At 39.7% G+C, this 13,240-nt stretch overlaps 1 protein-coding gene across 1 annotated transcript in view; it reads right to left on the reverse strand.

Moving 5' to 3' along the window:
- LOC107660481 (serine protease HTRA1B) overlaps nucleotides 1-13,240 on the reverse strand; it is a 37,834-nt gene that overhangs the window by 17,896 nt on the left and 6,698 nt on the right. The window contains exons 2-3 of the mRNA XM_016449791.1: nucleotides 5,828-5,930; nucleotides 4,575-4,779 (exon numbers count right to left, since the gene is read on the reverse strand). Coding sequence (XP_016305277.1) covers nucleotides 4,575-4,779; nucleotides 5,828-5,930 — 308 coding nt within the window. The remainder of the gene's footprint in view (nucleotides 1-4,574; nucleotides 4,780-5,827; nucleotides 5,931-13,240) is intronic.

The raw sequence follows: 13,240 nt of genomic DNA on the forward strand, positions 1-13,240 counted from the left end.
AAAATAATGTTTTTTGAACATTAAAGCATGTCAACATATTCTGTTACACCAAATACACAAAATAATGATTTTTAAAAAAGCATCATATGACCCCTTTAAATCTAGCGGTTCTGTTGTGTCTGTTGTGTCGCAAGTTCAGTGACGCAGGTAGTGACGATTCTCTCCGGCCAATCCGTGATCAGCAGAGTTTACACGTCACGTTTTGGTAACTGTACGGTTCACTTGGAACTCCAACCAAGGTGCTACTAAAAAAAGTACCAGGTACCAGGTACTGTACCCAGTGGAAAACCCCCAAAAAGTGAACCGTACCGAGCCGTACCGTGCCGTACCATGCAGTGGAAAAGCGCTACAAGTGAACCGTACCGTCTAAACTTTGCTGATCACGGATTGGCCGGAGAGAATCGTCACTACCTGCGTCACTGAACTTGCGACACAAACACAACAGAACCGCTAGATTTAAATCAGCACAGCCAGCGAAGGATCGAACGCAACTGTTTTGAACAAGCGCACCTTTTTTAACAACCAAAAAGTGGCTGTTTCGTTGTCTGTTGAGGAAGTACAGATGTTCCTCTCGTTGATAGCAGAGGAGCGGATCCAGCGAGAGCTTGATGGGGAATGAAAAAGTTTTTCAGGAGTCGCGGCAATAGAGGAGGTGCAACTATAACGACATGTGAATAATCCCGCCCACTCTAAAGCAGTACTGAACTGCAGTGGAAACGCAAACCGAGCCGTGCCGTGCCTTGCCGTACAGTACTGAGTCGTGCCGAGCCGAGTCGTACCACGCAGTGGAAAAGCGCCATAAGTGCACTACATCCAACAAGCTGTCTAAAACAAGGTCAACAAGTTCCTCAAGCTGTTTTTGGGATGTGAAATGATGTTGATTTAGGCTGCAATGTTCTCTCTGGTTTGAGGAATTGGCTAATTTAGTGGGAATAAGAAAATAAGAATCAGATTAGATCGAAACCAAAGCCACTGGAAGGCAAGCCTGTGACCTTTAGGCAAAAAAAGCGTAACGGCTAATGCTAATGCTGCGGCCATAGATATGTATTGGCGGTACGTAAGGAAGGAGACCAGAGGACACTGTATGATTGGCTGAGGTGTCTCATGTGATCCAAGTTAGCTGTTATGCTTTTTCCAATGGTAATTAATACAGACCCTCTCATCTCCCAATAGTAAGAAAATCTCTGTATAAGTGCAGACAGGGCCGCCCTTAGGGCAGTGCAACTGGTGCGGCCATACCGGACCCAGCAGCGAACGAACCGCGGGTGAACCCAGCCCCTTTGGTTTTCTAGAGAAGGGATACATTGAGAGCCTTTTGACATCATAAATAATCCGTAATGAGTTTGAAAATGACTTCCATCCAAAAATAACCAGACAAACAAGAGGGTTGCTGTAACAACCCTGCAGCATATTTAGAAACAGCCTGAACATTTCCCATGTCTGTCCTGTCATATAATTTTAAATAGGAAGAGGAATTCTCAGTGGTGACAGAGACATGAACCAATCAAACAAATTCTGGCATGAAACTCAAGCTGAAAAGAATATGAGGCAGTTACCCAATATAAATTATTCACAATACGGCAGTGACTAAACCGAACCTGAGCCAGAGAGGAAGGGGGAGTTATGCATGAGAGTCCGGAGAGGAATTACAGAGACGTGGCACTGCTGTCTGCCAGCACAAAAGCCTGTAACTGGTACCAAACCCCAACAAACAGTATTGCCATGCATATTGTTAAGTAAATCCTGCACCACTTGCGATCATAAGTTTCTGGGTCAGTGCTGCCTATATATATTAGGTAAATAAATCTGAATTATATAACTACATATGCTATTTTTTAACCACTATACTATTACCTGACGATATTATGTGCCCATGACAATTTTAACATATTTGATAATTGTGACGAGAGGGGCGGGGCCGAGAGCCGTGGGAACGGAGCGAGGCCGGTGGAGTAAATGCTAATGCACGACACCTGCACCACTCACCGGTCTCGAGTCCCACGGAGGAGCTCCGGAAGTATAAAAGGAGGAGTGACGACAGTGTTGGACGAGAGAGGACCAGGCCTGGACTTTATTTTGTGTTTTGGTTCTGTTTGTGCGCGACAGTCCTCCGCGACAGGCTGCGAGGGGAATGTTCGCCGGTTCCCGCCTCCTTCTTCCCGTGACTACGAACCTTGTTACAATAATATTTTAGATAAAGTTTGTATATACTGTCGATTATGAAATTGGTAGTTTTGGTCCTGGATGCTGATTGGTCAGTACAGCATTCGAGCTGCACTAAAATACATGACATATTTACACGTACTGTACAACATGAAACCATCTACTGTGTATCTCTCTATGCAGCACTCAGAAAGGAAACTGTTACTGTATATGTTCTAGTGGAAGGATGACACCACAATTGTTCAAAGAAGATTTGCATCTGTAATATTTTTATGTAGAAACCACTTTATAAAATCATTAAGGCACTTGAGACTGTGGTGTAATGTAAATATAGTCACTCTGTTGTATAGAATATAGACTTTTGCACCTTATTTTTTAAAAAGATACTGTTCAGGATTTACAATTAAATTGTAATGCTTTACATAAATATTTTAAAAATATATTTTTAACACATTTATTGTACTTTATCATACTTACCTATGCAAGGTTAAACCTATAATGCTTTATAAAGCATTATCATTATTGCATTATAATGCATTATAACATGATATACAACACAATATTTGGTGTCGTTCATATGTAATGCACTATTTTTTGAAGGCATAACCATTTTTTGAAGGCATAACCATTATGATTCATTACTTTATAACTATAAAACATGCAACTCATTATATGTGTAATTAAAATAAATTATGAAGGCACTGGAAACATCCATACTTTAACAGTATGTGTAACTTTTTTGTGCAAAATTACATTTTCCACTCTTTTTTACATTAGAGTGTAATTTAATGTTATATGAGCAACTCTAATCAAACCCTTGTCAAAATGGTCTCTTCATGTTTTTTCTGACTCTGCCTGGGTGTGGATCCAGGCTTGTTTAGAAGAGCAATTCAACATGGCTTATCTGGATCTGTCTCTCTTTCTGATACAGAAGTACCTTCCTATAAAACAGGGTAATTATCCTCAGAGCCAAGAAAAGCCTATTTCTGCCTGCTTCTATGCTTACTCTGGGGGGAAATGGCATGAGATTACTCTGATGATAGGGCAGCTTCTGGGGTCAGGCATGAATTTTGTTTGCAATTCATTGCTGAAGACCTTACATCATGGAAACAATCTCAGATGCTACCGTAATTCAACAAGACTAGGCATTTTATCAATCTCTTGAAAATGAAAGCTCCTGAAAATGAAAATCTCTTGAGTGACTGATCTTGAGTGCTCATCTGAGTATGTCACAAAAATATGGTGCATTCAAGCCATGTCAGAAATATCATATTCATGAGTTGAATGCACATGAACAGAAACACAAAGTCGTGATTGCAAGTGGGAAATTCTGAACTTTCTTTGAGCCCAGAGTTTCCCGAGTTGAGGGCATGTCAGTGAGAAAATATGGCAGATGCAATAAATGCAGCATTTGTATTGACTGTAAATTTGTAAATTAATTATTATTTTTAATTACTACCTAAGTCACATGTACAAAATATGATAGTATTGTACAATTATGGAAGAATATATAACAATTTGATTCACAGTACCTTCATGAATTAAATAAAAACATTTTAAAAGCATAAAACACACCTGATGCACATTCTTATTTCATCTTTTTGTCGAAGTAGAGTTAAAAACTTAAGGTACATCAGCAATTCAGAATTCACCCAACTCGTAAATACATCATACATATGTAAACAGTCTCCTCACAAAGTGCACAGTAATTAATTTCAATGGAGTTTGGCATTAGCTTGTTGCTAAGCTAAATATGTGATACTCTTATAAGCATTAAATTCATAGCACACAAAAAAAATGGGTAAAACTGTCAATTGTTTGTAATAGATTGTTTTTAGCTACCTTTTTGGTATTAAATGTTATTTATTGAATTTACATTTTTCTTGATTCATCCATCATCTTGGATGGATTTTTCCACTGAGCTTGACCTGATAGCACACGTACATCTCGGAGACGTCTATTTGACGTCTGCATTTATATCTGCAAGACATATTTTTTAGAGAGTTTGCGCATCTGCAATACGTCTATAGGACGTTTCCTTTTAGATGTCAAATAGACATCTATTAGATGTCTTTAAGATGTTTATGATTTAGAATGTATGTAAAACTGACATCTGAAAGACATCTGTCAGATGTTTGTAGACAGCAGATGCTTTCCAGATCAAGAGACCTTTAACAGACATCTCGCAGACGTATGTGTGCTATCTGGCTTGCTATGTATTATGAGTTTGGTTACTCCATGAAGGATGCATCTAATGCTGCCCTAGAATTTGGATGAAAGAAGGTACAGTATGATGCCCTAAAATCTTACATATGCAGGGTTCTCACTAGATTTTGGAACAAACTGAGTCTTAGTTTATATGTGGTATCCAAAAGACCTGAGTGTGACATACTATACGGACAGGTACTTACCGGAGCGTCTATCTTGATGAGAGCGATGTCTGCTTTCTCATCTACGTCTTTGATTTTGGCTTCATAGGTGGCGCCGGACTTAAGCTCCACCTTCACCCGGTGTTTGTTGGCTACCACGTGGGCATTGGTTACAATCAGGCCATCTTCAGACACCACGAAACCAGAGCCGCTGGCCACCGCCACTTCCCGCTTGGTGAACATCATTCTAAGAAAGAAAAGTGAAGAACTTCTTGAAGATTACTCTTGAGGAGCAACCTTTTCATAATACCGTAAGACAACTTTCCACAGAGGAACGGCAAAGAATGATGGTTGCTCAACATTCTTGATTTGACTATATTTTCCAGCTAGATTTCAGACGAAGGAGGAACTTCCTCTGACAAGTGATTTGTGGAAAACATGATGGTTGTTCTCCAGATTTTTTTTACCGCAGTGCTCAATTTCAACAGCCTAAAATTGAGGTTGGCTGTTTTCTACATTCCACAAACTGTGTCATATGCAATGATGAAGATATTGTGATAGATATTCAATCTATATTCAAGTGAAAAAACATCAAACTTGATACTTTATAACAATGTTATTCTACAATGAGGATAAAGATTAATGGATCATGCCATAAAAATGATTTTTACGAAGCGCTTGACACTTAAACAAACAACATGATTTATCCATGAGGATCATGTTCCTGGAACAACATCTTTGTCAATTAATCATAGATCAACCTCTCAACCATCTCCAAAAATCAGAGAGAAATTATTAGCTGATAAGAATGATGTTTTAGGGCCAATATGGATGCAATCTCGCATACATGGAAGAAGTAATTCTATTTATATTGATGATAGAGGGCTAATAAAAGACAAAACCAGACGGAATGTCTGTTTTTGCCCGGTGCTGCCTCTTAAAGATGGCAGTGAAAGAGTATGAGAACAAAATAAAAATTTATCAAGTTCACTTTCAAAAATAAATGTTCCAAAAGGGTGTTTTTGCAGAGCTCTCATAGAAGATCCATCTTCGGCTCCTCAAAGAACCTTTCAAAGAACCAGTTCTTAAAGGAACCTTTCATTTTCTTGTGTGAAGAACATTTTAATAATCTAAAAAACCTTTTAAAGACCTTTTCGTGCAATGGAAAGTTTCCACTGATGTTAAATGTTCTTCATGGAACTATACCAATAAGTGTCAAAGATAGTCCTGATAAACATGTCCTCTCTGAGACATGAGATTACTGATTAATGGAGTGTGTGATTCAGGATACATACTTGCGGAACAGCTCAATGTGAACCACAGCTGGAGCGATCTTCTCCACCACATCAGCAATGAAGTTATATCTGTGCCGGAGGCTATCTGGATTATCCTCGTGGCCTGGAGAACACATGGCAAACAAAGAGTAAAATTAAACCAATATGGTACAGGAAATAAACTGTATAAAATTAAACCAAATTATAGAGTGTAGATAATTCTAATTGTATATCATTATTTATTCCAGAACTGGATTACGGATTGGGTCAGAGTGTCAGTTGTGCAACAGGGTCCTCAGTGCTAATGTTAGCAAGCTTCCTTATTTATTTATTTATTCAGTTCACCCTCGTCTCTTAAAGCAGGGTCTGCTACTATTTTCTTAATGACATTTGTCTAGTGGCCTCGCAGGAGCATGATATAGAATTGATTTATTTCCTAACATCAAGATAAGGTAAAAATAATTAAAATGTAAAGATTTATTTAATATTAACTCGCATAGTGAAAAAGGTTTAAAACATCACAGGGAGCAAATGTTTTAACCCGTAGCTTTTTTCAGTGCTCACCTAATAAAAAAGCAAGTCGTCCCTTTTTTAGACACATTTTTCAAAATTGAGACTGATTTGGTAAAAAATTATAAATGGTTTAACAACGCACTGTTAATTTTATGATTTTGGAAGTAAAAACTAATAACCATTAAATTATTAATTATTGCATAACTAATAAACAATTGAACATACAAGCATCACATAATACCAAAAATCTTGTAGTATTTTTTACTGTGATTTTTTTTTTTTTACCATAATTTAACAGGATATTTTGTAGAGTACTTACCTAAAATGGACATGACATTTTGATTTGAATGGAAATTGCTTTATTATTTAATCGAAATGAGAGATCAGTGAGCTACGGAAAACATGAAACTAGCACAGCTAGGAATGTCTTGCAAGGAGACAAGTGCAAGTTTTTAGTGTCGTTATACACAAATATCTGACCACAGAATTCCATGATTGCTTAAACAGGACAAAGCAGCTATTCTGGGGAAAGTTTTTCATTAGAATTGTTCCACACCAGCAGACCTAATCTTGCTTATAAAACAGCAAAATAAAAGAGACGAATGTGAGTTTTTGAGAAACAGGGTTCAACTTGTCTAGAAAATGATACATCCTTAGATAGAAAGTGCTTATAAAACTTGGATCCGAGTCAAAACCTTTTATAAACCAAAATGTTAATACCTTCTCACAAAAGTAACATAACTGACAGTGAGATATGTAAATGTGAGATAACAATGCATTTGCTGAGGCAACCATGCCATTTTAGCTAGATTTTTAAGTCTTTTTGCTCTTCTATAACAACTCGTTCCTGAGCACTCAGCATTGCGAATTCAACTCTGTACCAGGTGCGCTACTGAGCAAGTTTACTGTGTCAGAAATCACATAATAGAGCTGGTTATGTAATGCAAAAGCTAAAATGTATTCGTTTGCAAATCATGCACCTTGGTAAACATGTTTTGAGGTCATAACATAGTATTGTGCAAGGAACCACATGAAAATATGCCTTCATTAATTGATAATCTACCCCATAATCATTGTTTTGGTGAAAAGGAATAACATTTGTTGGTGTTTTACTGCAACTAGCATTCATTTCAGCATTCATTACAATTCTCAAATGCTTTTTAATTGTTTTTATAGGTGCGTCCCAAATCGCGTACTTATGCACTATTCTATTACGTTTTGTAGTATAAATAGTGCGAGTAGTGTGTTGACACTGAAAATAACAAAAAGAAAAAGTGCACTTTAAATTCCTGGATGATGCACTTAAATAACCAACCAAAATAAATAAATAAAATGAAGTGTGGAACGTTGGACACTTCATGCACTCAACTGTCGCAGCTTTAATTACGTCATAAAGGTGGAGGGCCATCAGTCTCCGATTATAAATGATAAAATAACCTTAAATAATTCATACGCTACACGGTTGAGTACATAGTGTATAAGTGCATAGTGTATAGTGCGTCATTTGGGACGCAGCATATGTAAATGTGCGCTAGGCGGACATCTTTGTACACTACTGTACAGCATCTTGCCTCTTTAATAATCACAGTTTCATCATAGTTTACTGACATCTTGATGCTGATGTGTGAATTTTAACAATCAAAAGATGGAAGCCGTTGATGTGATACAGATGTGGTACATTTACCAGAAAAGTCTGGCAATTTTATGGTAATTTACCTGGTTCAATGTTTGAAAGCGCTTATTAAAAGCAATGTGTTATAAAGACAGCACTGCAATAAAGACACTAAAGTGCGATTTGACACTGTATAGTGATGCGCAAAAGTCTTAAACATGCAGCATATCAGATGCTTAGTGAGTTTTAAAAAAAGGGTTAAAAAGTTCCCCCTTGTTTCTTTGCCAGGCATCATGAGTTTCTTCATCAGGTGTTATACTTTGCATACCAACACTATCATCCAACATTAGTAAAACAAAGTACAGTTTATATGTTTGTAAATTATGCAAAAGGCTGATATGACATCATAATCCTTACAAATGTGTCCTGTTGTCTTGTTGTAAAACAAAGATCTAGTATGCTGGCACAAATGTTTATACTACATTTAGAAACTAATCCCATTCAGCTCTTTAGTTAAATTCAGTTATGTTGCTATGTATTGTTTGTCATATTGGGATTAGTATATCATGGCCACCAGGGTAAAAAAAGTGTTTGAAATTGTTTTGGATTACAGCTAGAAGGTTATGAATCATGTGGAAATTCAGATATTCCAGGTGAAATCTGGGCCAGTTCTTTTTATGAATGGGAAAACTGTCGTAATGCAAACAGATGTCATATTAGCCTCATGTGAACTACAGTACATTGTGTCATCGCTGGCTATGCCAGCTATTGTAGGAAGGCTTGCAAATAGACTTAGAGACAGCTGTGACGTAATGTCGTTTGTGTGCTATTAGTAGGTCACATCCTATTGACTTAAACAGAGAGACGATTTCGTACCAACAGTAGCATTCGTGTAGCCACATGATTTTTCATCTTTCAAGAGCACTAGGTTAAACCTGATTGTAAGTAAAACATTTTTTTAAGCATATATCTTATATGTTGCAAATATGAGCCTACCAGGATGCTAAGGCCTAGGGGTACCAAATAACCACTTTGGAATTATTACTAATTTATTATTTTATTATTATTTTTAATTGTTGTTTTTACAAAAACAGATCTCTAAATTTTCTCATTTTATCATCCACAAAGCTTTAACCATCCAATCATTTAGAAATGTGCACCTCTCCCCAAAAAGTGATTTGAGGTATCTTCTATGTTTGTATTATGAACATGTGGGATGAGTCACATGCCAAACTTTACTTATTGTTCAAATCACTAACCATTAACATAAGTGTAGTAAGAGTCTTAAACTTGGTCGGTGCCGATAGCCTTTTGGGCAGTGTGCTGACTCAGTAGTCCCAGTCAATGGGGTAACGCATGCTTAAAGCATACCTGCTCTCCCTAATGATTTTTCCACATCAGTGGCATTTTACCTGAACTCAGAACTGCGGTGTCGACATAAGATTCTTAAACTTTCCTTACAGTTCTTATACTCTGCATGCCACCGGCTGAGATTGGCTTGCGGTATGCTTTTTTCTCTTCTGATGCAAACTCAGCACTTGGGGCAAACCAAAGAGTGTGTGTTAGCTTCACTGCAGCATACAGTAACACCCTAACTTCTTCAGCTTATGTTTGAGACAGACACTCTTTATGCTGTCATTTCTGCAGTGAAATCTGTAGTAGTTGAAAATCTACACCACTGATTATCTTGCTCAATAAATCACCAATTAACTCATAAACTGATGTCTGTGAGCAATTAAAGCCAATTTTTTTTTTTTCAGTTTGGGGAATTTCAAAACATGACATCACACATATGCCCTTCATAGATCATTTGGGCGTACAACAATGAAAGTATTTGGGCAAGACCCCTAGACCTCTCATCACAGGGGCGTTGACAACATATAAGGGTGTTTCTTCAACTACGTCCTCGCGCTGAGACCATACGGCGTAGAGGCGCGTCCCCTGGGTGATGGATAGGGGATCCCTTGTGTGGGTGTACACCGAATAACACAGAAAAATACGGAATAAGGTGTTGTGAACCAACATGGTCTAAGGGAAGGAACCCTGACAGAAAACCACTGGTCCTCCTAGTAAGGGGGTTGGGCAGCAGGCTAACAACCTTCTCCCGTCAAAAATTATTGTTACAGATACCATGGACATTACAAATAGAAGTAACCAGGGTGAAGCTAAGATGGCCAGTGATGGCAGCAAGACGGCGTGGGGTCAAAGCCTTCGGGAAGCTCAGTGTCTGATGATATCTATAGTAACACCCAAACAAGAACTCTCCATCGGGCCCTGGAATGTTAGGAGTATGTACAGAATGGGGGCAGCTGCACAGATCGCCAGAGAGATGGATCAGTACAAGCTGGACCTGCTCGGGATCAGCGAGTGCAGATGGACAGCAGCAGGCAGACAGAAGCTGGCAACAGGACAAACAGTGCTGTATGCAGGAGATGAGGAGCTGCATAAAAGTGGAGTTGCCATACTAGTCAGTAAACAAGCAGGGAAGGCACTGATGGAGTAGACACCTGTCAGCAGTAGGATAATCACAGCAAGATTTTATTCTCGATTCAGGAGACTGACAGTAATCCAGGCGTATGCCCCACACAATGAGCGAGCTGATGAGGAGAAAGAACAGTTCTACGAGATGCTGCAGCAGACTGTAGACCAATGCAACAGGCAAGACATAATCATTGTGATGGGGGACTTGAATGCCAAGGTTGGCCAAGATAACAACGGATATGAAAGGATAATGGGCACTCAAGGGCTTGGAGTTAGAAATGACAACGGTGAGAGGGTGTGTGAATTCTGCGAGATCAATGGTCTCATCATAACTGGCACATTATTCATGCACAAGAACATTCACAAAGCAACATGAGTATCAGCAGATGGAACGGTGAAGAACCAGATCGACCACCTTATGATCAGCGGGCTGTGGAGGTCCTCCGTCTTGGACACCAAAGTGCAGAGAGGTGCTGATGTGAACAGTGACCATTATTTGGTGAAAACGAGAATCAGGTTGCGACTCTGCACAGGAACCAGAAGAAAGTCAAACCAAGACTGGATGTTGAGCGACTGAAGGATGAGGAAACCAGGAAGAAATACACTGATGCAGTCAGAAGTAAGCTGACCAAAATAAAGGATGAGAGTGGTGAAAGTGAGGACATAAATGCAATGTGGGAACAGCAGAGGAAGGCTTATGTCGGTGCTGCAGATGAAGTCCTTGGTTACAGGAAATGGAAGAGAAAAACCATGGATGAGTAAGGCAACATGGCAGCTTATTGATGAGAGAAAGGAGATAAAAGGAAAAATCCACAACACAAAATCTGAAAGAATCAAGGACAGGCTCAAAGGAAACATACAAGCAGAGAGACAAATAAGTCAAAAAGAACGTAAAGGAGGACAAAAGAAGATAGATGACAGAGAAGGCACAGAGGGCACAAAGTGCAGCAGAAAACTGCAGGAAAAAAGAGCTGTATGAAATAGTGAAACAACTGACAGGACAGAGTCACAAGAAGACGGTTGCAGTTAAGAGTAAAGATGGGAAACTGCTGAAGAGGAAAGAAGAATGATTAAGCAGGTGGAAAGAGCACTTCCAGGAAGTGCTAAATAGGGAAAGGCCTCTAGAACCACCACAAGATGAAGAGAATGAGAGGGAAGAAACTCTTCAGATTCTAGTAGAATCGCCTACAAAACAGGAAATCAAGAGGGCAATCCAGACCAAGTTACAGCAGAGATGATTAAGGCAGACCTGGATGGCTCTTGTAAAGAACTGAAACAAATTCTAGACCGTATCTGGCAGGAAGAAAGAGTACTGGACCAATGTAAACAGGGACTGATCTTCAAGATCCCAAAGAAAGGAAACCTACAAGACTGCGGAAGTTGGAGAGGGGTGACCCTCTTACCGATAGCCAGCAAAGTGCTTGGTACGATTTTGATCACAATAATTCAGGATGGAGTTGATGGATGCCTCCGGAAAGCTGAATTCCGGGCAGGATGGAGCACTGTTGATCAGATCTTCATCCTGCGAAACATCCTGGAACAAGCCAACGAGTGGAATGCCATATTGTACGTTCACTTTGTGGACTTTGAAAAGGCTTTTGATTCCATTGATAGAAGAAGCCTGTGGATGATTATGAAGAAATATGGAATACCAAGCAAACTGATCGCTATAGTCAAAGCACTATACGAAGACTTTCAGTGCGCAGTGATAGACGAAGGGGAAAAAACGGAATGGTTTCCAGTGATTACCGGAGTCAAGCAAGGCTGCTGCATGTCAGGATTCCTGTTCATTATGATCATAGACTGGGTCATAAGGCAGAACAAGAGAACAAGAAGACAGGCATAAGATGGAATTTCACCACAGTACTTGAGGACCTAGACTTTGCCGACGACATAGCCCTACTATCATCGACATTCGACCAGCTGCAGACGAAGACCACAAGATTGGAAGAAAATGCAGGAAGGGTAGGACTCACACTGAATGCCCAGAAGTGCAAGGTGATGAAGTTGAACAGCAAGGAGAAAGATGCACTTTCTAGGTCAGTTCAGTAGGTCAGAATGGTGTGGAGGAGGTGGAGCGCTTCACATACCTTGGTGCGGACGTAATCCATGATGGAGGTGGCACAGTTGACATACAGAGGAGAATAACTCTGGCCAGTGCAGCTTTTCACAAGCTGGCCAAAGTATTTTATGCCAGAGACATCGGCAGGAAGACCACGGTGACATTGTTCAATACCTTGGTACTACCTACACTACTGTATGGGTGTGAAACTTGGAAGCTGACTAAAGGAGAGGAGGAAAAACTGGATACCCTCCAGAATAAGTGCCTCAGAAGAATATTCAGGATTCGCTGGCAACAACATGTCACCAACGAGAGGGTGTTGGAATTGGCAGAGACTGAGAGAGTCCGAGATGAAGTGAGGAGGAGAAGATGGACCTGGATTGGACACGTGCTGAGGAAATATCCAGCTAGTGACTGTGCTATTGCCTTGGGTTGGAGGGCAGAAGGAAGGAGAAGAAAAGGATGGCCAAAAACAACATGGCGTAGAACTGCTGAAAAGGAAAGAGATGGAGAGGGGTGGCCTTCGTGGGAGAGAGCTAAACAAGCCGCTAAAGACAGGAAGCAGTGGAAAGAAAATGTCCAGGCCTTATATGCCTCCTGGCGTGGAGAGGATTAAGGTTAAGGTAAGGTTTGTCCTCCTCCTCCCCCTCCTTCATCAACTCTAACAGCTGACGACTTTGCCACATTCTTCATTAATAAAATTACAAACCTCAGTGCACAATTTGCCACACCACAAACTGTCAAACACATCTTACCAGCAAACATA

This window comes from Sinocyclocheilus anshuiensis, unplaced genomic scaffold (genome assembly GCF_001515605.1).
Source record: "Sinocyclocheilus anshuiensis isolate Anshui unplaced genomic scaffold, SAMN03320099.WGS_v1.1 scaffold1449, whole genome shotgun sequence".
Lineage (NCBI taxonomy): Eukaryota > Metazoa > Chordata > Actinopteri > Cypriniformes > Cyprinidae > Sinocyclocheilus > Sinocyclocheilus anshuiensis.